The sequence below is a fragment of the Lactuca virosa genome, chromosome 1, assembly GCF_052849685.1.
Source record: "Lactuca virosa cultivar CGN04683 chromosome 1, Lactuca_virosa_CGN04683_v6, whole genome shotgun sequence".
NCBI classification, from domain to species: domain Eukaryota; kingdom Viridiplantae; phylum Streptophyta; class Magnoliopsida; order Asterales; family Asteraceae; genus Lactuca; species Lactuca virosa.
The window spans coordinates 48241598-48267119 of record NC_136426.1 but is presented as its reverse complement, the minus strand read 5'-3'; the positions used below and the strand labels follow the sequence as shown (position 1 = coordinate 48267119).

The window sequence follows — 25522 nt, the reverse complement described above, 5'->3', positions numbered from 1 at the left end:
AGATGTATCAATAAAACTGTTATGGGATGTATACTTCCCTTCCTTTTCTTTGGATTTCCTGAAGTTCCTCTTAATTAAGAGTTGGCCACTATTTTTTATACTTACAAAAGTCAACCTCATTTGATTTGCCTTTGATTCTTATTGTGGTGCCTTGGTTTTCTGTAACAGGGGTTGGAGCCTGAAAAACCCATTATTGGGGTAAAGTAGCCAATTCATGCCTTTACAGACACATGTCACGACTAAAAGATGAACTCGGATATTCACTTGGCATTGGTACACTTCTTTCAGATGATCATTCTTCACCTTATTAGAGATCATCGATAACTTAAAGGGTGTCCGTCTCAGTGGATAGATTTTTTTTTTTCCATTCTTTGCATTCTAGAAAATTTAGAATTCAATATCCAGATGATAGATTAAGAATCGTGTTGCTATTTGTTTCTGTTTCATGCCTGGGAAATTGGATGCAGACATTGGTTTCATTTAATGATGGTTTGAAAGCAATTAACCACCGGATGAAAGCATCTTTGACATAAATTTAGCTTCTACTCGAATTCCATTTTGCCTTTTTTTTGAACGGCTGAAATTCCATTTTGTATAAATTTGAATATGATCGGTTTTACTATAGTTGTTGTATAAGGAATCGCGATGGGGACTTAACTTCTTGATAAACTTGCTGCCTTACTCTTTGAGAGCATGACTCCTCCATCTTGAGCACTATTCGTACCCATTTATAAGCAAATTTATACATTTTTGTTCTGTTTAAAGCTCCTAACACCTTACATATGTGTCGTTTTTTAACATCAGGTTTGGTACCTTTCAAATTCTATATTTGGCATATCTTTTTAGACTCTACAATAAAAGTGTTATTGTTCTCGCACTTTTCCTGAAAGCAAAACAATCTTATCACTTATCAGATTTTCATTTAGATTTATTACTGCAAATTTTAGAGTAAACAGTTTAGGGTAATTCACAAAAATTGATCATGATTTCAATTTTGAGATTATTTAGGAAAAAATAATCAGTAAACACCTTGTATGTGACTTTAAGCACCTATTGATTATTTGATTTTAATTCTTCAACTTGTATTGTAGCAACCACTTTGAAAACGCCGATCAAGACACTCCTTTAGAACTTTAAAAGATCCCCTTTGAGACTCGAAAATAATACTAGTACTCAACTGGCACACCTTTGGAGCAGTCTTTACTATTTTTATTTCAGCTTAATTCGTTTGGGGTATGGCCATATTCATAAAATGGTTAGGGAATTTATGCTATTTGCTAGGATGTCTATGCTAAGATGGAGGGGTACTAATGCATTACATGTTCAGGGGTAAATATGGAATTTCCTCAGGCTTACACCCCAAGGAAAGGAAGAGGAATTTAAGATACCAACTGAATGGAAAATATTACCTACTAAAGATAATAATATAATGCACGAGGAAGGCACCATTTTAAGAACTTTGGCAGGGCGTGATTTGAGTGATAATAGATCATATGTTGAAAGAAATGATGTTGTTACTTTTGTTAATTGTCATGCAACAAAAATACGGTGGGTAAACTAATACGTATTTTTTTAGAAGCATTTGCTCAAGTTCAAGAGATGTTTGTTAATGTGGATGTCTTTGCTCCTAAAATTTATTTTCCACCAACTGTTCTCCCACCAGGTCGCTCTTAAAAATAAGTAAGTTTGATCAATACTTTTTCTAAAAATACTTATGTGTCACCTTTGATTTGAATTTCACTATTCCAGCAATGCCCATGGTTTTATGGAAAAAGATTACACGGATATTTATTACGTAAAGGTGCTTTCATATATTTGTAGAATTTCCTTAAGAAACGTTCGTGGGCTGTGTCGTGCTTAGCATGACCTTATACGTTCCTAGTATATTTAATATGAAAAAATATATTTAGATCATAATTTTAGGGTTTCTATTTTCCAATTAACTTCTCACAAAAGCTTCGTGACCTTCGTCGTCCGTCGAAACTCGATTGTCTGTTCGTCTTCACCGAATCACCGTCTCCGGGCGTCTTCCTCGTCTCCGTCTGCCGAGTGCCGACTGCCGACCTGCTTTCCCGTTTAATTAAAACCCCATTTTCCCTCTCTGAAGTTTCAATCATCTCATTCTTTCTTCCATTTCAGTGATTATCGATTTCTGGTACAACTGAGTAACTGAGACTACATTTTGCCTTTGTCGATTACATTCCACTGAGTTTGGGTTTGATTCTTGGGTTTATCGAGACTACATTTTGTCTTTATCATATGAATGTTTGGGGCAGCTATTTCCGCTCCCGTTTGGTTCCATTCACACCCCTAGGAGAGAATGACAAAGGGGTTTTGGGACTAGGGACTGGGGCCTGGGGGGTGTTTTGATTTTGAACCCTTTTGGGTTCCTCATTCTGGAAGCCTATTTGATTCAATTCTCTTCACACGATCGGATTCGAAATTATTTGAATATCAGGCACACTTTCAGATTTCGGATTTAGTGTTTGATTTAAGATGAATGTGAACGATCTTCACAAGGTTTGGGAAATCAGAACGTTGAAGAGGAAGGTTGGCGGAGATGAGGCTAAGAGATTCCTTGAGAAAATCGCCAAACAGGTCCAACCCATCATGCACAAGCATAAATGGAGGGTTAAGGTTCTATCCGAGATGTGGTATCCTCTTCCTTCTTCTTCTTCTTCTTCTTCTTCTTCATTACATTAGGATTTTAAATCCCTAAATCTATTTTGTCCCGATAATTTCTCTGTTTCCCCTGTATGTGGTTATGACAAAATGATGACTCCACTCTAAAACAGTAGGATGATCATACAATTGCTGGGAATGATAACAGATTGAATGAAACTTAAATTTGTGAGCAACTATAAGCTGGCTTAAGATTAGTTTAGTGATTGAAGATGTATGTTTTTTGTAGTCCAAAAAACCCACGACTTCTGGGTTTGAACGTGGGACATGGTCTTCATGTGAAGCTGAGACTTCGAAAGCCAAACACGGATTGGGATTTTTACCCTTTTGATCATGTTCTTGATACAATGCTACATGAGCTGTGTCATAATGCCATTGGCCCTCATAATGCCGGGTTCTACAAACTTTGGGATGAGCTTAGAAAGGTATTTACATCTCCATCATTTTACATGGCTATTTGTTGTGGTGAGCAATTCAAATGTGGTGATGTTATATCATATATGTAGGAATGTGAGGAGCTGATGAGTAAGGGAATATCAGGTTCTGGAGATGGGTTTGATCTTCCAGGTAGACGCTTAGGTGGCTTCTCTCATCAACCTCCTCTCTCATCTCTCAGGCGGACTGCACTTGCTGCTGCAGAAAACAGAGCACGCCAGGGACCATCAGGTCCTAAACGTGTTGGTGGTGATAAATCTATTATGTCTGCCCTAACACCTACACAAGCTGCTGCAATGGCTGCAGAAAGGAGATTGCAAGATGATATATGGTGTGGTCTAGAGGAAGTAATTGAGGAGGAAGAAAGTAGAGCACAGGTGCAACAGAATGAAACCTCTTCTTCTAGTGCCAAGACTCATCAGAAAAGAGGTCCTCATTCAGAATCATCCTTTGTTGATTTGACATCATCACCTAAAAGTAATAAACGAAGTCGCCATGAATTTGATGATCTTGAGAGAACTTGTATTGATTTAACGAGCAGTGCCTCTACAGGAGGATGTGATAATGATGTCCATGAGTCGTCCTCTGGGTGGGAGTGCATGATGTGCACATTGTTGAATCCGGTAAGAACTGTTTTAAATTCTTCCTGTTCAGTTTTTGCATTAATCTGTTGTATTTATAAGACATGTTTGATTATGATTTATGATTTATGGCAGGTTTTGGCTCCGGTGTGTGAGCTCTGTGGAACCCACAAACCAAAATCTGTTGAAGACAAGTATAAGACATGGTCATGTAAATTTTGTACACTGGAAAACAATGTGACGCTAGAGAAATGTGGGGCATGTGGGCAGTGGAGATATTCTTATGGCCAACCCATAGCAACCCCATCCCCAAATGTGGGTACTTAAAACAAACAAACGTACACAAATTTAGAATTGTTTTTCTAATGTTTTGACAAGCAATGGACTTGAAGAATATGATGTTTAACTTGTTTTGTTCAGAACATGTAAAGAGAACAAGAATCCATCTCTTGATGTTAATTTCATTTTGATGTTTCGTATTTTATCTTTTGGGTTGTTGATGTTGACTGTTGACTGTTGTATTCTCATATGTTTAAGCTCGGGTCTCTAGTCATCCACCAATTTAAATCATGGCACAGTCACAGGCACTCTAATTCATTAATTCTTCGGTGTAATGTATGCCTGCGTGGTTCTTCATCTCATGACTCATGAGAATTAGATATGCCTCTCCTCTCCTTGAGCTCTGATTCTCTTCTAGTCTTGTACTTGTATAGATAGATTAGAGTCTCAACCACTCATGTCCACAAATGAAGTTTGTATCAAGAAATGGCATTGCCTCTACATGTGCCAATGACTTGGACTGTGATACCCGATTCTTTCTGTCTGCACCTCTTCCTCTGCACTCATTCTCCAAGGGTATGGGTGAGCAAAAACCGAACCGACTAAAGAAAAACCGACAAAACCGCAATAAACCGCAACCGAAACCGATGCAAAAACCAATGGTGCGGATTTAATTTTTGCAAAAACCGAATGTCATCGGTGCGGTGCGGTTTCTATCCAAAAAACCGGTCCACCAAAACCGAACCGCACCGCAAGCGTGTATAGTAATAAATCAATCAATGTATATTATATACATGCTATTTAAAATACTTATAAACGATAATATATTTATTATATGTTTGTTTTGTGTTTGTATAAGACTATATGAGGTGCAAAAGAAATGTTCTATTATTAGCCAAACGTACTAATCGATTACATGAAATAAGCTTGTAACAAATTACGTCAGAATCAACCAACTTTCAATTATTAATTAGTTTGTGAGAGTAATCACATGTTGTATTTTAAGCGACTTACAATTTTTGATTATGTATTTTTATTTTGAGCTGAAAATGAATGGTTTAAAAAAAACAGCACAATACAAGCTTACATGCACATGGTTTTCAATTCTTACAATTTTAAAAAACCGCACCAAAAAACATAAAAAACTACACCAAATTGTAAACACGGTTTAAAACTGAAACTGCACCGATACAAACCGAAACCGCATTTAAAAACCGAAAAACCGAACCATTGCAAAACCGCACCCAACGGTTTTAAGAATGCGAAAACCGCACCATGCGGTTTGCGGTTCGGTTTGGCCTTAAAACCGCACCAAACCGCACCATGCTCACCCTATCCAAGGGTACTGATATTGCCACGGCAATTTTTGATACATCCACTGAAAAAAAAATATATAAATTGACAAAATTGCCCTTATTTACTTAATTAAGAGAGATAAATACAAATCTTTATTCAATAAAACACACGTTTACACCTGGAACTCCAAACGCCTCCTTCTTCCTCGGTTCCTCCTTCGGCGCTGCTATTACGTCGGCGGTTCTCGTCAGTCGATTCTTCTTCAGTCCACGTCATCGGTACAAACAGTAGCCATAAGTTGACGGTGCCCATGGCTTGCAGCAGATTCTTTGAACGGGTTTGATACCTTCATTGGAATCTTTAATTAACAGAATCGTGGTGCATGGGTGGTGGTGGTGGATCTTTGTTTTTCAACTGTGAAGACACCTACATCAGAAGAACCAAGATTGGTTTCTTGGCTGTTAGTCCATGATGGGAATACAAAGATGTTTTCAAAGATGATTACGATTATTAGATATGCTGCATCGGTTTCTTGGCTGTTAGATTTGAATCATTATGGCTCCGGTTAAACCAAGACATCCTTGAGAAATTTGAAGAAATAGTTTACTTCAGTAAAATATTATCTTATTGTAAGATCAAACAGTAGAATTATTATATTCATAAGGAAGAAACCAACAAAGATCTGAATAGCTCGGCCATGTAAACCACAGAAACACCTGGCGCGATATGAGACGAAGATAGATGTGCTTCGCTTTTGTTATCGGTGACGCTATACCAAACTTGAAAAGAGACGTTGCAAGACCAAGTCGGTCAAATAAATTGGAAGATTTCTTCCTCTAGTATTTTGGCTTTGTTTGTTATCTGTTCTAGTTATGGGTAGGTTGGTTTCCTTGATTGTACTTGGTATCTTAACTCAGATTAATAAACGAGTATTTCTCTACCATATACTCTGTTTCCAACATTGTATTTGCGCCAATGTCCTTGAACACGGAGACGATGTAGAGATTGGATTCCGAAGGCTTAGGAAGCACCACAACTGCCTATAGGGATTTTCGTTTATACTCCGCCTTTATAATAGCCATGGAATCAGATTGGATTTGAATGATGGGGCATTGTAAGGACCTGTGTGTGTTTTTGAAACAAAAATGTAGTTGCTATCTTTAAGTAGGGGCATAATTGTAAATCTATATGTTTTTCAGTGGAAGCATAAAAAATCACCGTGGCAATATCAGTACCCATTCTCCAAACACATCCGTCATAGGAACACAAATATATCCATCAACATTCAAATAAATCACTTTGTTTTATGTATATATAACAATGATAATGAAAGTGTGGGAGGGATGGATGGATGGATACCTTTGTCTCCATGGGTGGTTTCGGTTGCTTTAGTCGGAAGGGTCTATGATGTTGTCGATATCACAGTAGGAGTAGACTGCCCTTGTATAATTTCCCCAGGCTCTCTCGAAGTAGATTTTCCCTCCTCTGCTTCCGGTTATTGAACAATTCAGAAAAGAAAATCCAGTGTCCTCTTCTTCTGAGTTCCTGTGATGAGCTGCAATGGCTCCATATTTATCAGCAACAGAATGCATATTACATTCCTGCATGCATCAATCAAACCCAAACCCGAACTAAAACCCATCATCAGTTAATGAATGAATGTGAGTTTCATATATTATATAGTATATATATGTTTACCCACCCTGTAGAGCGACCTAGATTCGCCAAAGAAGAAATCGATGGATCCTTGTATGTAACACTGGTAAAAGTAGTGAGATCCATTAGAGTCCAATAGAGTGTCTTGGGTCCCCAATATCCTTACTCTATAAAGCACCGCCTTGTCCCCTACAAGCCTCGATGTCACTGCTTGCTGCTTATACCCTCCAGCTACTGCAACAAGCGTATTCTGCATGCATTGCATTGCATTGTAGATCAATATATACTACTACGTACAATAATCATCATGCATGTATATTGTACAATACCTTAATAGTGATCCCCAAAGCACAAAAGCATTCAGACTGTACATCAACATAAGTGGTTCTATACGTTCCGAGTTCAGAACCATCTTTGTATTTGTCAAAGGCTTTGTCATTCCAACTCAATATCGTTTCTAAAGCCTTCTTTTCATCTCCAATCAAAGAGATATATGGTTTGGAAAGTGGAACAATCACTTTTTCTCCGCACCATAAATCTCCATCATATCACATTCACTTGAGAGATCCATAAATTAACAATGAATGAATTAATCTCGCTTAATTTGCATAGATGCATGTATAATACGTACTTGCAAGTAAGTACCAGGAAGAATGTAAATCTTGACCCTAATGGAATTGTTGAAAGGGACCATATCAACACCATCTTACTATTGATATGTCTTAACTCTTAGCTCACCTTCGAAAACTAGCCAATTGACCAAAAGTCAACCAATTCAAAAGTCAACGGTCAAAGTCAAAGTCAACAGTCAAAATCATCATTAGTTGACTTCGATGTCGTGGCCAGTCCATGGCCACGTCGTGGCTAACAAACTCACTCACGATCCAACAACTCAGTCGCGAATAATTCGATCCCCACATCGTGGAACATATGCCTCCAAATCGTGGCTAACACCAGACAAAATCCCTCATTGCCACGTCGTGGTACCCTTCACGCCACGTCGTGGCTACTGTCTGAGATCAAATAATAGATTGAGTCCTTAATCCATTAAGCCTTAAACTTCAACTTTCCAGAAAGTTTTTAGGGACTCCAAAGGCTCATAAAATCCAAACTTTATGGACATGTATGTCCAATGCATGTTTCTCTCTCTCTCTCTCTCACACACACATACACACACATCTAGGTCAAAAATGGTATAATGGGGTCAAAAACCCGATGCATGAACCTAAGACTACACAACTCTTCATATCTAGAACATCAAACCATCCAGGGACCTCAATGACCAATAAGGTTGCCAACTTTATTGAATCTAACCACTCAAAACATCATGACCATGAAGAAGAAGCATATAAACGATCTAGAAGAGGCTAACCAACAAGATCAGAAAAAGGAACCTCACAAAGGTCCAAAAGTTGCTCAAATGAAATCTCTAAGCTTGCCAATAGATTCTCTATACCACAAGGGTCTTCTTCTTCTTTAAAAATGCACCAAATCACCAAAAGTAAGCTCAAAATGGCGGAGGGATTTTAGGGTTTGCATTAAGGTTCTTGGAGGTGATGAGGCCGAAAGTAATGCCCTAAATATGATGTTAGAGGCTTAAATACGGAGAAAACCCTAAAGTTATGAGCTTTGACCAAAACAGTCACCACGTCGTGACCCTTCTCTCGCCATGTCGTAGGACTCATCAGAAGGACACGATCATTTAAGCCATGCCACTTCGTGGGCATCCTTGCGCCACGTCGTGGCATAAAGTTTTTCCAAAATTTTTTTATCATGTTAAGTCTTTAGTTAAACGATTATGAGAAACGAGTGTTACATTTTTGCTTCCTTTCAGTGTATGTTTAAATTATATTGCATTATTTTTTTAGTATATTTTATAATATATACTTAAAGTTTGAATGAATAAATTGTTAGGTATGAATGTTTGATATGTTTCCTCTTTGTCGAGAGAGATGCATACAAAAATACGGTTGAAGTATGATATCTCGGATGCGAGCATGGACACCATTACAATGATGAAATAGGAGGACATACTTAAGCTTATCAGCATGATGTATGTTCGTTCTGCAAACATTAGCCTTATTTTTTGTATAATATGAAATATATTTAACTATAATATTAATTTCAGGATGTACATCATGCATATACCAGTAAGACATCGGTGAATGTGGAAAGATAACCACAACCCTAGTACATATCGAACTTGTTGGATCGACTATATGATATTTTCTTAAACTTAATAAAAAGGATGAAAAACATATAAGTTGGTGTGCTTTACGTGATGGATTTAAAATTATTTATAATGTTAGGTATAGTTAAATGAGATTTATAGAAATTAGACATAGGTGGAAGAGTTTATAAATTTTGTTAGATTTTTCTAATAAATTAACAAATAAATAAATTCATATTTATTGGGGTTAGGAAACAACTATTTATTTTAAAATTTAATATCAATGTTACGTCTAATTATATATAAAAAATTAGTTTTTGGTGTGAGAGTGTATATAAATAGATTTTTTTATAAAAAAAATACATGCATTTTTGCGAAGCAGGACTGCAAAATAGTTATTTCGTAGAGTCATTTTGTAAAGTTGACCTGTAAAATGGTAAAAATGAAGCCATTTTCGTGTCAAATTGCTCATTTCGTAGGCCAAAACGAAATTCATTGCATAGTTCATCCTTAATTGGTGTTCAAGGAAATGCTCATTTGAAAATCACCTACTATCAATCTTAACATGCAATGTACTAATGTTTTAAATGAGTGTAGGACGTCCCATAAATTCATCTATTTGTATTATGCTTTCGATCCATTTTTCATCAGGTTATTTACTACCTTTTGGACTATTTTCATGACAAGGTTCATTTAAAATACTTAAAATGTTTTTTTACAGGGGTATGAAATAATAATATGGTATTTCTATGACATTTAGGATTTTCTATATTTATTTTTCTATTATATAATACACTAATCTAGAACTCCTTGGTGAACAGGACTTCTATCTGATTGGCTGTTTTTTTCCCTTTTTGGTTTGGATGGTTTTTTTATATGTTTTTTTAGACAGTGGATTACACGTGCAATCAGCTCTGTGTGCTTGCTGGTACTCTGCTCTGCGTGTTATCACCTCAACAACCCACCGCCATTGACACTTCCACCACCGTCTCTCCCTCTACCTCCTTGCCTCTAGCTCTCCATTTCCTACCCGCCCCCAAACCACCGCCTCACTCTGTTCTATTTCTTCTATTTCTTCTATAAACCCATGATCGGACCACCACATCTTCTACCTCCTGCAAAGGTTCGCAGGACAACTTCCAACAGGTCTGATGCCTTCCCCAATCCATTTGCTTCCCTCTCATCCCACCTCCACCGTCGCCTACCTCCGTTAGGGTTCGCCATATGATCTTCAGGCATGTGTTTTAGATAACGGTTTGGATTGAGGCAAGCTCATCCACTCTACCTGTTTCTTCTATTGCTCAATCGAGATGAATATCATATACGGTGAGTAAAATATGAATTTCAACCCATTTTTGTACATTTTGCCAAAAAATTCAACCATCTACAGATTCAATTTTGTTCCAATATACTTCAACTTTTGCAGATGAGTTTCTCTTGCTAACTACCTATTATAATACGATATGATCGGAGATGAATACTTCTGACTAATTGTTTTGGCAGATTTGGTTATTACCGGTGGTTTTTCGCTGGTTAAAGGGGGTATGCCAGGGTTCAAATTAGGGTCCATGAATTATAGATTTATGAAATTGTGATGATGAGAAGATGTCGAGCAGTGAAGATTCAGAAGATTTTTCATATGGTGGCTGTAGATTTCAAAGGGTGAAGCAGAGGCTAAAAGATTGATCGACGGTTAGTACTTCTAATGGAGATTCGAAGGCGCTGTGTGGAAGAATTACTTGGCCATATCCGATCCATCACAGTTCCTGGACTGTACAACACCTGTTGTACCCTCTCAATTCCTCTCCAAGGTATGATTCTACTGAAATTTCCATCGATTTATGGAAATCTCAGATGAGTAATTTGTCAATTCCGCAAAACCCAAGTGTAGATTTGTTTTTGATTGCTGAAATTGCGATGAATTTTGGTGCAGAGTGAGGCTTCAAAGCTTAATCGGCTATGGCATCCATGGGAGAGAGAAAAAGTGGACTTATTCACGTTGGGTGATCTTTGGATTAGTTTTGATGAATGGAGTGCTTACGGCGCCGGAGTTCCGATAAAAGTCGACACTGGAGAAGATGAAACAATCATACAGTATTACGTGCCGTACTTATCTGCTATTCAAATCTTTACAAGCAATTCAGCCTTGAACTATCTAAGGTAAGTTGTTCTTCGCAAACAATCCTCAAATACTAAAAAATACATATTAATAATTATTGCCTATTTTTTATTTTTTTAATTTATTTGACTAAAGAATGAGTAAGTAATATCATGTCATCTATATGATAGCAGCAGACCTCCATCCTTATTTCTTTTGTTTGCTCGATTAGTCTTGATGCTACTTTTACAATTTGGCCCCTCAACAATCTTCATAAGTCCAAAATAGAACCCAGAATTAGTAACACAAAAGAACAACATAATAATTCTTTTGTACTATCAAAGTTAAGATTGATACATTGACAGATGTATATTTCAACAGAACTAATTAAATTTTGTTTGAAAACTAAATACAAAAAGAATTTACAAAGATCCCTATATAATTTAAAAACCAAATGCAATAAATAATTAGAAAAAACAAGATATGCATGAAATTGATTCATAATTAATTAGAATCCAACAGTTGGTGCTATACACTTAGGGGCTGTTTGGATTGGTGTAATGCTGAGGAATGTAATTGAATTCTGTTGTAATTGAAATCTGAAGGAATTGAATTCTGTTGGATTTGAATTCTGCTGCGCGTTTGGGTGCCAAATTTTGAGTTGTAATTGAAATCCATTCCCATGTCTATTTCTGTTTGGATTGATGAATTGTTGAAGGAATTGGAATGGAATTCTGTCAAATGACAATAATACCTTTTATTTGTTTTTTTTTAAATTGCTTTATAATTCACATAAAAAAATACTTCTAAATAAACCAACAATCAAATTTAATACCGATTGTAAACATATATTACCTAACAATCAAATATAACTTCCATTCTAGAGCGTTTTTCGTACATCTTCCAAAATGATAAACCAAAATAAATACATGTTAGATAAGTTTGGAATATAAATGATAGCCATGATATCACAAATTACAAAAAATGAGCAAAGTATCTCAAACTGATACACTGAAATACTATGTGGTACATATCATTCTTCCAACATGAGCTTCACAAAAGTTTCACGTTCTTCACCTTCCAAGTTCCAAAAGGTCAACATTGCTTCCGGTTCGCGCATTATCTTTCGACTTGCTTTAAACTTATCCCTTTGATCCATTGATGGAATCTTCAAAATTTCAGAAGTCACCATAGAAGTTTTCTTTTGTAACTCCACTTCAGCATTTAAAGATTGAGACATGGTGGCCGATGCTTCCCGAAGATCTTTGCCAAGTAACGCGGCGGCTTTAGATATTCCCTCAATGAAAGGATCAAATTTACGTTTCCTTTTCTTAGTACTAGCACTTGAAGTTTCCTCACTTTGCCCATTTGTTGTGGGTGAAATTTCCTCACTTTGTTCATTGAAATCATCGTCCATTTGCAATAATTCTTCTTCCACATTTTCATTATGTGACATATCCTCACAATTTTCGGCTCTATTCCCTTAAGCCCTATCTTTTCCAAAAATGATGCACAAGTCATCATAATGAGGAAATGATTTATCTCTCCATTTTTCAGCTCCTTTATGCACCTATCACATGCAACAACAAATTATAATTTTGAACAAGAATAAAAATAGATCAAAGATATATATTAAATATACCTTTACATAAGAATCCAAAACCTCAGGTGATTCAACTGTTCCACATCGATTAACACTATCATAACCAAACCCACTTGTGTTATTATCGACTTTAAACCCACCCGCATTTACCATATTTAACATCGCCTCCACAAGCTTAGCATCTTCATGTGTTGTCCACGTCCTATAATTTCGACTTTTTTCAGCCATACCTACAAATAAAATACAATAATAATATATAAAAAACCAAAAACAAACACCAACTTCCTAAAACAAGTATCATGAGACTTTTGTCCCATACACAAAAACAGATTGATAAGGTTCAAATAAACTACAATGTAATACAAATAACAGATTGATAAGGTTCAAATAAACTACAATATAATAGTAATAACGTACAAATAAACTACAAATAAAATACAAATAACAGAGTAATAAGGTGCAAATAAACTACAAATAACATCAGTTTGTTGTATTCCAAGAATCAAACATTGTTTGTGCTAAATTATCTCTAAACGTAGTCCATTCGTCTGAAGTCTCGATGGTTGTGACATTATCATCATTTCCACCCCCATTGTCGCCGGTTCCCTCATCTGGTGAAGCATTGTCTTCAAAAGGATCAATTGCCATTTCTAGCCTTATATAATTATGAAGAAGACAACATGCCATTATGATTATGTTCTTTATAACAACCGGATAATACAAGTTATCTCTTAAAACTCCCCATCTTGCCTTTAAAATACCGAAACATCTTTCTATAACATTTCGTGCAGAAGAATGCCTCATATTATATAATTCTTTTGGAGTGGTTGGTTGATGTCTGTCACGCCAATCATTCAAGTGATACCTTTGACCTCTATAAGGGGCAAGGAAACCTTCTCCGTTTGTATATCCAGCATCTACTAAGTAATAGCCTAAACATACATTATAGTTAATGTAACATCGATGTGTAATAGATAGTTAATTTAATATTGATAAGTACCTGGTCTTTGAATTTTTAATCCATTTGGTCTTAGCAAGGCATTTCTAAGCACTCTACTATCCGCAGCTGATCCTTCCCATCCCGGTAACACATAGATAAATTGCATATCTTGTGAACAAACCCCCAACACATTTGTAGCTATATCATTTTTTCTTGTTCTATACCTAGGTTTATCTTCAAGTGGCACTAAACACTTTATATGTGTTCCATCTAAAGCCCCTAGACAGTTCTTAAACCACTTCCATCTTTGATTCGTAGAGTCTTCGGTAATAGGTTCGGGTCTCTTAAGCAAATAAGGATGCAATCTTATCACCGCATGACATACTCGAGTGACAAGTCTACTAATTGTTTCTCCCGAACGATGAAAACGACAAGTAAGGACTCGATTCTTAACATTATGGGCAATCATGTGAAGGAATATGGCAACTTGTTCATCAACATTCATATATCTAGTTGCTTTTAATCCACCTAATGTTTCTAGCATGCAACACAATCTTGCAAAACATCTCCTATTCATCCTAAGTTGTGATAAACACATGGTGTCACTCTCATAAGCATACCTATGCAATATGGTGTATCGATCGGTATGTGATGCTATACCCCAGATACGTAGTCTACTGCATTTGTATTTGGCTATTAAATTGCATAAGGTAATAAAAAACCATACAACCGATACCATAACTTGGTTCCAATATGCCACAACAACTTTTCTTGTCCCTAACCTACGTCTACATGTTAAACTAAGTCGAGACATAACCTAACCTGTAACAAATTCAAGTAAAAACATAAAAAACAGGTTCATTAACAGGAATTCAAAAGCCATCTCGTAATCTGAGGATAAACAACAAAAACTAAATAAGAATGCAAGTGAGGAAAGGTCGACAATTTCCCGTGGATTTTTTCCAAGAGTCGGCGTCGTCGACTTTTTTCCAGGAGGCGTCAATTTTCCCGCCAACATAGAAGATGACGAAGAAATAGAAAGCATGAAGAAGAAATCAGATTGGAACATTGTGATAGAGACCGGAACGATTTGAAGGAACTGATTTGAAGGAACCGATTGGAAGGAACTAATTAGCGAATCAGATTGAACGAAGATGACAAAGAAATTAAATAGAAAGCATGGTGAAGAAATCAGATTAACATACCTGTATGATGAACGAAGATGAAGAAGATGGCAATGATCAGTTCGTCGCTGGATTGGAGGTCCTCCTACACGAAAGGAAGGAAAGAAAGCGAGCAATAAACTGGAATTAGGGTTGCGTTCTTTTTTGTTGAAAGGAAAGGGCTAGCGGCGCAGCTTGTTGCCCGTTTGCCTTCCATCGATATGTATTAAACTATCTTCATTTATATTAAGTAACTAATTTCCCATTAAAAAAAAAAAATATATGGAACATGTGTTGTATTTGAAATCTTCTCTCATAGCCAAGGAATCTGACTACACTAGAGAAGGGCATGTTTTTTTCATTTAGTAATTCAATTCCTTATAAAAACCTAGCCAAACACTTTGTAATTGGAATTCAATTCCAATTACAAAGGAATGCAGCCAAATACATCACAACAAACACGCCCTTAGGAATTTGAGTTTCCTTCTTGTATTCATTTATGAGTGTGATGACCTGTTATGACTTGAACTGGTGAAACTATCACTAGAAAATTTTGAACTCCCGATGAAGAACGAGTAAGTAATATCATGTCATCTTCATCTTTAAATATAATTTAATGTATTGTGTTTTTCAGGCCTTAATGCTTGAGTGAATATGGCTACTGAAGCCTTATGGGGATGTTGGTCAAGGTAAGAATAAGCTTCCAAACTTCATTTTATTGTTAAATTTAATAATCAATTGTTATTTAATTAATTAGAATCTAACAGTTGGTCTGCTATACACTTAGGAATTTGAGTTTCCTTCTTATATTCCTTTATGAGTGTGAGGTACTATGATTTACAGATTCTTAATTTAGATTATATGTATATTTATCTCACAATTACTATTCATCAGGGAACAATGAATCAGCATTGTTGCAGCAAAAGAAAAAAAAACAAATTTGATTTTCCTTGATGTTTTAGAAGATAAGGTTAAATAGATTATTACAATCTTTAATGAAAAAAGTCCATGCATCTGACTTTTTCAAACACTACCACTTATTTGGATAACATTCTTGAATCATAGATTCTCAATGCAAGAATATTCAACATAAATAGTTCCAAGTTCCAACTAAACATCATAGAATTATAAAGAAAACTCCTATTTAGCTTAGAGAACATATTACTTTTTAGTTTTTAGTCATTTCATCTTCAAATTATTTTCCATTTTTTTTCTGATACCTATGTGCAATTGCAGCATCTTATCCCAATGTATGTGATTAAAAACTCTTAACCATCATAAAAAGGCACACGAACTTGGGTGGCAACATTACAGTAAGTTATTCAATCATTTTATAAAAATTTAACAATTTCATTGTAAATTAGGTTACTGATGTATGCTTTTATCCTTTACACAAACAACAGTGCAAAACAATTGGTATTAAGGGCTCATAAAGAGGCTGTGAACTCATTAGTTGGAAATATTTACGGATTTACCCTTGGGTTCATTTTCAAACAACTGAGGCACTTTCATATGTGTCGGCACTTGAATTGCCTTTGAGGTTGTACTTACAGTGTGCAGAGGTAAACTTATTATTACCTATTAAGATCCTTTGACAAATCTACCCTCAACCTTTGCATCAATTATATAAGATTTTTTCTTTTTTCTTTTTTCAGGCTGTTAACGACTTTAATTTGGAACCAGTTGTATATGAGTTTTTCACCCAAGCATTTGTTTTATATGAGGAAGAAATTGCAGTAATTGCTCAATCTCTTTACATGCATAAACAAAGTTATTTGAATAGAGTTTTTTTATTCACAAAATTAAAGGATGATATATTTTCATTTGTCATAATTAATTTTTATTGATGTCTTCTATTTGTTTCACAAAATATTAGCTAAGAGATGACCATCATTTGAAACATGGAGGGAAGATGGAGTTGGGATTGTTTCTTAAGAGTTGCTTAAGCTAAAGCTAAAGTATTGTAAAGTTTGTTACTATTTCCTGTTTTTTAATAAAAGACTATGAAATACCCTCCAATCCCCACAACTCCAACACCCGCAACGTGGGATTCTTCCCTAGTTGTTTACTAATTTTAAGGGCACATTTGTACAATAAAGATGCATGATGATCCACTTAATGCTCCAAATGATGGTCCACCACAATGGGTAAATATCATGAAATTGCAAATGGTTTTATGTTATTTATTTAATGTTTCTTGATGTGGTGGTCTGTTATTGAAAACAACCTTTGTGACGTTTAGAGGGGCTGCTAGAAAAGCTTGTGGCAATTCAGTTTTAAGTGCAAATTTCATGGATGGGTTTAGGATATTAGAAAATGCAAATGTCATTATTTACAAAATTGTTCTTCATCGTTTTGGGTTTCACTTTTTTATCCATCTTCATGGTACACCTTCAAAGTAAAGTATTTTCCAAAAGAGTGACATGATTTATATGAACTTTACATTTTCTTAAAAAATCTTAAACATCATTTAAAAAAAAACATAAACATTGCACAACCGACAGATATTTGAATTATATGAAAGTCATGTCTTCCGATCATTAGAGCTTGGTTTAACTCTTTCACCCCCTTTATTTACCTCAGGTGGATTCATAGGTTAAACATTTTAAAAAAGTTTAAAATAAATTAATAATTTGGTAGGTGTAATTTGGTTGATTTTTGGGGTGAGCATGAGTCAATTTGGACCTAAAACTGAACCCAAACTCAAATACTTCAGTTTTAAAATTAAACCCAAACCCAAACCAATAGGTTCGATTTCTCGGTTTTGGGTTTTTTCATTTTGGTTTCGTTCAATCAGTTTTTATAACCGAAACCTTTAAATAACTAACAAGACCATAAACCTGTTAATGATGGCTTAGTCGATGAACCAAACCAACTTGAGATGAAACCTACTGTAACGCCCTGTTTCGAATTGTTTTCCATTTTGGGGTGGTGATCAGGGATTGGGTATTAGCAGACTTCGGACCCTTGAAGAATTGAGTTTTGGGCTCATTTGGAGGTGGATGATGTAATTTGGATGATTCGGGTATTCGGTTTGTGTTTTGAAGTCAAAGGGTATTCTGGTAATTTGTCAACTCGGGATTTTATGGAAATTGGAGGTTTGTTCGGGAAATGGTAAGGCATGTACGAGTTGATTAGAGTGTAGAGCTTCTCGTTACCTTTTCATGTATATACGGATCGTCGGAATCAGATTTATAATGAAGAAGTTATGGCCATCAGAATGTGTTAGGGTTTGAGGGGAAACCCTACTACGCAGGGCGTACCTAGGGAGTACGCGAGGCGTACTGATGCGAAGGGAATTCCGTTGGGCGTAATGTGGTGTATGCTAAGCGTACTGCGAGGGTTGGATCGGGGGTACGAGGCCTCATACGCAGGGCATACGAGGGGTAAAGTGAAAACCCTAAAATTTTATGTTGTACCTTATATAAGCACATTAAGTCTTTAGGTCTGGCCTCTTTACCAGCCTCCAAGTCCCCAAAACCCTAGAAATCGACCCTTAGCCTCCATGGTTTTGATTTTTGAGCTCATTATGTGCATTTTGGTGTTTTTGGGTCATTTTCAAGAAGATGGAGTTGGTGCAAGGTTGTGGATTGTCACACCCCCAAACCAGAACGGCGAAAACGTTCGGGGGCGGAGGACGTCATGTACAGTATCATAACAATTGCATAATAGTAAAGCAAGCAAGAACATCCATTGTATTTAAAATAGTTAATACATGTGTGTTCTGTGTATTGATTGTAAGACACCAAAAATGTATAGCAAAATAAAAGAAGAGTCTTGAATAAGCTCCGTCTTCTCAAAAACCTGAGTGCGTGTACCTGTCTACTGGTTTCTTGAGAATACAAGTTATTTTGAAAAGAGAGTATCAACATTTAAGTTGGTGAGCTCATAAGCATTTAGTATTTGAAGTTTGTATTTGTTCCCTGAAAATGTTAGTATGTTACCCAGAAAATCTCATATTTTCTATAATAAATGAAAAGTAGTCTTAGGCCTTAAGACCAAAATGTTTGTATGTTTTCCATAAATGTATATTTTCTTTGGTAGAAAGATAGTGTACTGCACTTGTATGAACTCTATTGTGTATTAGTGCTGGAAAATAATGATAGGTAGTCCTATTACTTAAAATAAAACCACTGAAGAAATGTTTGTTTTGTAAACCAAAATGTTTAGTTAATGCTTAATGTGAATGAGATTATAACCATATTGAACTAACTAGTGGCCTACACGACTTTCTTCATGCGTCGGAATGTTATGACATTTGTCACCTCTAGACATGCCGGTCCAACTGTAGCTAACAGTCGAGGTGCGGGATTACACAAATACACGCTCTCCCTCCAGGAGACTCTGGTTATAAAATAGGACTTTAGCATGTACCTTAGTAGGTACCATGAAGTAGTGGCTCACATTCTAGTATTAACTCGTTTACGTATAGTGTGTATATGTTTTCTTGTTCTTGTAACTGAATAGTATATTTGTAATGAAAAGTAATTGTACTTGTGTATTTGTTCATGTAATGTATCCTTGAACTAGAAAATAGTGTGAATTGATACCTAAACTATATCTATTATAGTTTATAAGTTGTTATGTTTGTACTGAAAATGATTAAGGAAATACCCCTTTTGCTCGGCATGTACAAATAGGTTAGTAATTGTTATTGAAATAAGTTTTATACTTATATATATATATATATATATATATATATATATATATATATATATATATATATATATGTTGCATGTATAATTATAATCTAAAAGACAGTCGGACAAGCATTCCTATCCTAAGCCCACAACCAAACAAGGAACAGGATTTAAGGCAGAAATACTGGTACTAAGCCTGTTAAATCATAATTATATATATATATATATATATATATATATATATATATATATATATATATATATATGAATATATTTTGATAAAACAGTAATTTAAGAGGTTGAAAAACAATTTAAAATGGTTTGATAAGTTTATAAAAGCATTAAATATCTTAAAATGATTTGTAATCGTATGTAAGTGTTAACACAACTACTTTGTGTTTTGCTTGTATTCTCCCCCTAAAAGCATTTGAAAAAGGTAAAACATAGGGGTATGAACTCACCTTATGTGAGTGTTTGCAAGGGGTACTGAGTAGTAGTGTTATTTCCATGAGGTAGAACCCGTAACAAATCCATATCCTAATAGCTTTTAATGCATAATACATGTATAATTAGTGGAAATAATAGTAATTATGCTAAAGACGACTATTTATGTAAGGATTACGTACAAAGAAAGAGACTTAGAAGTGAACCGTGAGGGCTGATAGGCGTTTTCGGTTGGTCTGGGCATTTTCGGTCACATGAAGATGTGAAGTGTTCTTGGTGAAAACAAGGAGATAGTGGTGTTTTCGGTCCAAGATATGAAGATTGGAAGGTGTTTTCGGATGATAGTTGACAGAAAAGGGAGGTGTTTTCGGTTGTGTTCTTGAGAGGGGAAAAGGGTGTTTTCGGCCAACAAGTGTAAGAATGAAGGGTTGATTTCGGTCCATATATATATATATATATATATATGACCGAAATCATGATGGGACACATTCGTTGGGACTTGCAAAACACCTAGAATCTCGAGCCAATGGATAGAATTTGAGCTGTTTTCGGTCAGGAACTCTATTTGAGAAAACAGTTTTCGGACGAGAACGGGGCATCATGCGAAGGTTTGTGGTCCGAAGGCAGTTTGCGGCCGAAAAAGGTTTTCGGTGCGAGGAGAATGGCCAGATGCGTGGGTTTGCTGCCTTGACCGAAATCTCATTTTTGGTCCGAGACTAGTGGTTTGCGAGACTTCTCGGATTTCAAAGAAAAGGCATTTTTGATTTCCTTAACAATTACACATAATTACTTCATTATAATTATGATTAACTCAAATAGTTTCTAATATTTTGACCTTGCTTGACCTACATTGACTTTAGTTGACTTTTACAAACTTGAAAATAACGGGTTGTCACATAGATCAAAGAAGAGCTTGTGGATCTTAATTATGTGCTTCATTTCCAGCTTGTTTGAGGTAAAAAGCTTTGATCTTGTTCATTGTTGGCTTAGATCTATTTGTATGAGTTTTGGTCCCTTTTTGGCCCCAAGAATGAGATCTAGTGGTTTGGTACCACTCTAGGTGCTATGATTTGCCACTTTTGGTGTTTCTGAGGTTCTAGATGCATAAAGTTGTCTCCTTTAGGGTTTGAAATCCCCCATGCATGAGATGGTGTCAATTTGGTGAAAGTATAATGCTTTATCTTGAAGATTGGTTCTTTTTGGGGCATGCAAAGTCACCAAGTTAGTGACTTTATGGTTCTAGACACTTGTGTGGACTCACATATGTGGTTTGGACTTCTGGACTTGAGCATTAAGAGCTTAATGTCAATTTTGGCTTAATGGATGAGTATGTTGCACGTACAAGTCTGTACGCGCAACGTACAAGCCAAATAGCGAGTACGCTTAGCGTATAGCTGAGTACGCCCCGTGAACTCAATAAGGAGGATTTTTGCGTTTGGGCTTTCTGTTGGGCTTGGGTGTTTAAGTTATTAATGGGTTATCTTAGTACAAGTGTTTTGGACTAGGAAAATTGGTTGGGCCTTAGGGTAAGGTCCATGTAAGGGGTTTGGGCCCAATTTGGAAAATTGGGCCATAGTTGGGCCTTGGTTGATTATTTGGTGTTTGGGCTTTTTGGATTGTGAGTTTGGGCCTTAGTCTTGGACCATGCTAGGTGAGGGGTAAAATGGTCTTTTTACCCCGAATATGGGTTATGGATATGGATGGGGACCCAATTGTTAATTGGATATTGTTTTGATATTGATAGTTCGGGGATCTGTCAGCCAGCAGTCAGGGATCGTCTGTATGATTCAGCAGTGCGAGGTGAGTACTCTTCCGGTGCTCATGAGTTGAAGGCACCAATGTCGGCTCACTAAATTATATATGTAGGATGCCAACTGTCTCTGTGACTCTTGTATGGTTGTATGAGCCTGTATGGTAGAATAGTTGTATCTGTGATGACCAACTGGGTCTAGCTATTATTATTGTATTATGTTGTTTGCATGTGACTGAGACTGCTGATAGTCTCCAGGGTTGCTGATAACCCACCAGGCGTGCTGTGTGACATCCCCATTTTCATGGCCAGAAAAGACCAATTTGTTTATGCTTCGTTTTAAAATCAGAGTAACCTTTTAAAGAAAAGTGTTGCAGAATTTGTTCCCAAAAGATAAATGTGATAAAGATTTATCAAAGCATTTCCGAAGAAATGTATTTCATTATATTAAAACATCGGGATGTCATGTTCGATACAGATCAAAAGCATAAACTAAACAACATAGGGTTTTCAACCCACAATAAATAAGTTTATTATTTTCATCAAATCATTCAACCCAATTACCCGATCCTGTTATCCTCATTTTACGTCCCTAAGGCATCTATTATATGGGACCTAGCCTAAGGATTTTCATCGGGGTGACAACACTGCATAGGGGATACCTCAACAATTTATGTCAAATAAGGAAACCATGAGGGGGATGGAGTACTGCTGGCAAACACTAAGTTCAAATAAACACCTACAGGTTGCGAGCCTACTAGCGTTCCACTGGACTATCTAGAATAGTCCGTGGACGTCATCTATACTCCGTTAGATGACTGGATCATCGTCAACATCGAGGCCTCTCATCATTTTATCACACATCATCTATTTCATCTACCCATGTTTTACCCAACATTTTTGTAGATATAAAATACGTATACAGTTTAAATCATTTAAAACATGTATAAAAACATTCATCCAGCACAGATATCAAGTAAACAGATAATATGCACACATAACACGTAATTTATATAAAATACTTCATATCTATGTGTAAGATGAAAGTAACTATGCACTCACTTGTTAAGGTGGTGATTCCGGACTCAGACAGCGCTTCGCTTAATTTATTTTCCTTCGTCGAAACCTAGTATCATTATCATTAGATTTTAGTCTAATATTCATTGCGACTAAGTCTAGATTCATCATTAACCCATAGTCTACTTCATTATCTATCAAGTAAGGATCAGCCAGGCAGGACAGTTGGGAGGCAGGACCATTTCAGCATATAGGTTTTTTGAAACCCAACAACCAAACCCAATGTGACCATTCTAGACACCTCTCCCGTAAGTACTTCAATCAGTATAACGACTTTGAATCACTGATAAATTTTATTTATATGTTCACAATAACGATATTATAAGCTATATTTAAAGTAGGGTAGCATAACTTACTTAGCTAGGAGTCGGGCTCTGCAAAGGCAGAACTTCGTCGCTGAATCTTTCTAAGAAAGATTCTTGCAGCGCTTCATCGCTCACCTTACTATACTAAAAACTACAGAAAGAGAAGTCGAATCACGAGGGACCGAAATGCTCGCGTGATAAGAAAAGAAAGACTCTTGAATAAAAAGAATGGTGCAAGAAATATGAGAGCCTAGAGACTCTTATTTATAGTAATTGAATTTTCAAAAACTACCCTCTATAGTTACTTAGTGACCTTAGACCATCTCCAACCCATCTCCATTTTTCCCCCCATAAATGGAGTAAAAAATGGAGTAAATAGTGTTTCATCTCCAACCCTACTTCATTTTCTACCCCATTTTTTACCCCAAAAAGTATATTCCTAGAATATTCAATTTTTATAACTTATATATATTGTCAAATACACCCCTCTACTAATTAAACTCTATATTTATGATTAATTAATATAAATTAGTATATAACATGATATTATAAATATTAAATATTGCATTTAAATTATAATTAGTAAATAAAATAAACTAGAAATATATAAAATAAAAATTAGAGGGACTAAAATTGACAACCAAACTTCACCTCAATTTTTGGAGATATGAATAGTATTCCCCCATATATGGGGGAATACTATTCATATCTCCAAAAATGGAGGTGAAAATGGGGTAGGGTTGGAGAAGAATGAGGGAAGAAATAGGGTGAAAAATAGAGTTTGGGGTGGGTTGGAGATGCCCTTATAGTTATATAAATGACTAAACACCTCTTTATAATATTATTTTAAATAGATTTAACAATATTTGTATTAAATTAATGTCGAAAGTACTCAACACTAGTCTTATAACGACCGCATCGTCGATACCTTTCTAATGATATATATATATATATATATATATATATATATATATATATATATATATATATATATATATATATGTGTGTGTGTGATTTATACTTTATTTTAATACGTAAATATGCTATTAAAAATTATAACTCGTTCATACGAACTCCGTTTTTGACGTTCTTTATATCCACTCGTAGCTATCGACGAGATCTACAGCTTTCATTTAAACTCCGTCGACTAAATTTGAATTTATATTTTTGTCCATATTTTTATAAAATTAAATGATTGTGCTAAAATCATAACTCTCTCATACGGACACCGTTTTTGACATTCCTTTTCTCAAAATTCTTATTTTAAGGAGTACTATGATTTTCTTTTTGGCGGTATTAGCTAAAAGTCAATCATTCTCTTCGTAGCTTTTTACGTCACACATTCCTTGTGCGCGGCTGACTTTTATATCTTATAAAAATCATATTTAATTCATACGGATTCAGATTTCGATAAAATTTATATTTTCGGGATCGGGAAGACGTGTACTTTCTAAATATTTGATTATATATATATATATATATATATATATATATATATATATATATATATATGTTTTGGCGCACTTATTTTTACGATTTACGGGCGATTCGGCTGATTTTTCCTATTTTATTATATTATAATAATCATGAAACACATAATATTCACATAATTCTTCTTTATTACGTCAAATAGGTTACAATTGTTGACCCTAACCATTACATCATCACATTAATGCTTAGCCTAGAAACACGAGCGTTACATGCTGTTAGCCCACTAGGACTTTTGGTAGTCCCCGGGGTTGCTGATAACCCATAACTGTTTAATTGTGTCGTGTTGTGTGTGGTATTGTGGGGAACTCACTTAGCTTTGTGCTTACGGTTTTCAGTTTATGTTTCAGGTACTTCTGTTTTCAAAAGGAGGATCTCGGGATGATTGTAGAGCATACACCACCTCGTTTCGTATTTTCTTAACTTACTCTGATATGATGTGATGATTGGCTCATTGGTTTTATTTGGATCCTTATAATAATGTTTATGGAATACTGGTTTTTATTAAATTAAAAATGAAATTTTTGGGTCTTATTTTGGGATGTTACACCTACGTGTGATCCTCTATTTATAAGAGGAAGACTTCATATTTTTTTGTTCCATTGGGCGATGTAGGATCAACTCCCATCCTCAGGGGCTGATATTGGCGAGAGTTTCATCCCATCACCGATGTGGGATGAATGTATTGTACATCTAAAATTCAAAATACTAGAAATAAAATGCTGGAAACAAGAGTCGAACATGTGACATCAAAGTGTAAAGGTAGAGCATTGAACCAACCGAGCTACAAGTTACTTATAAATTGGGTTATGATGAATTTGGTTCCTAGGGGGGTGTATTGATTAACAAGGTAATGCTCATTCATCTAAAGCCCTACCGAACCTAAGAAAATAGATGACGTTTATTGGACGTTGA

General features: G+C 35.7%; 1 protein-coding gene, 1 long non-coding RNA gene and 1 pseudogene across 3 annotated transcripts; 2 read left to right on the top strand and 1 right to left on the bottom strand.

Annotated features, from left to right (window-relative positions):
• The first annotated feature begins 1507 nt into the window (after positions 1–1507).
• On the top strand, positions 1508–4182 carry LOC145122440 (zinc ion binding protein). 2 transcript variants are annotated; one of them, XM_079058088.1, is made up of 4 exons: positions 1508–1680; positions 2912–3107; positions 3189–3740; positions 3834–4182. In XM_079058088.1, the coding sequence occupies exons 1-4, from the start codon at positions 1610–1612 to the stop codon at positions 4023–4025; spliced, it is 1011 nt and encodes a 336-aa protein (XP_078914214.1). In that variant the 5' UTR covers positions 1508–1609; the 3' UTR covers positions 4026–4182. The 2 variants fall into 2 exon arrangements, with proteins under 2 accessions (XP_078914214.1, XP_078914180.1); XM_079058054.1 differs by lacking the exon at positions 1508–1680 and adding an exon at positions 1886–2654.
• A 136-nt stretch (positions 4183–4318) lies between these two features.
• Positions 4319–10338, bottom strand: LOC145113622 (pectinesterase QRT1-like; annotated as a pseudogene).
• A 275-nt stretch (positions 10339–10613) lies between these two features.
• Positions 10614–16378, top strand: LOC145104605 (uncharacterized). Its single transcript, XR_013707112.1, has 4 exons — positions 10614–10910; positions 11033–11259; positions 15538–15592; positions 16140–16378. It is a non-coding gene; the product is annotated as an uncharacterized LOC145104605 (long non-coding RNA).
• The last annotated feature ends 9144 nt before the right edge of the window (positions 16379–25522 follow it).

Excerpts from the sequence above, each read along its gene's own strand:
- LOC145122440 (XM_079058054.1), top strand. The coding sequence starts at position 2,497 with ATGAATGTGAACGATCTTCACAAGGTTTGGGAAATCAGAACGTTGAAG. Across the intron at positions 2,655-2,911 it reads AAGGTTCTATCCGAGATGTG|TCCAAAAAACCCACGACTTC; the intron begins GTATCCTCTTCC and ends TGTTTTTTGTAG. Across the intron at positions 3,741-3,833 it reads TGTGCACATTGTTGAATCCG|GTTTTGGCTCCGGTGTGTGA; the intron begins GTAAGAACTGTT and ends GATTTATGGCAG.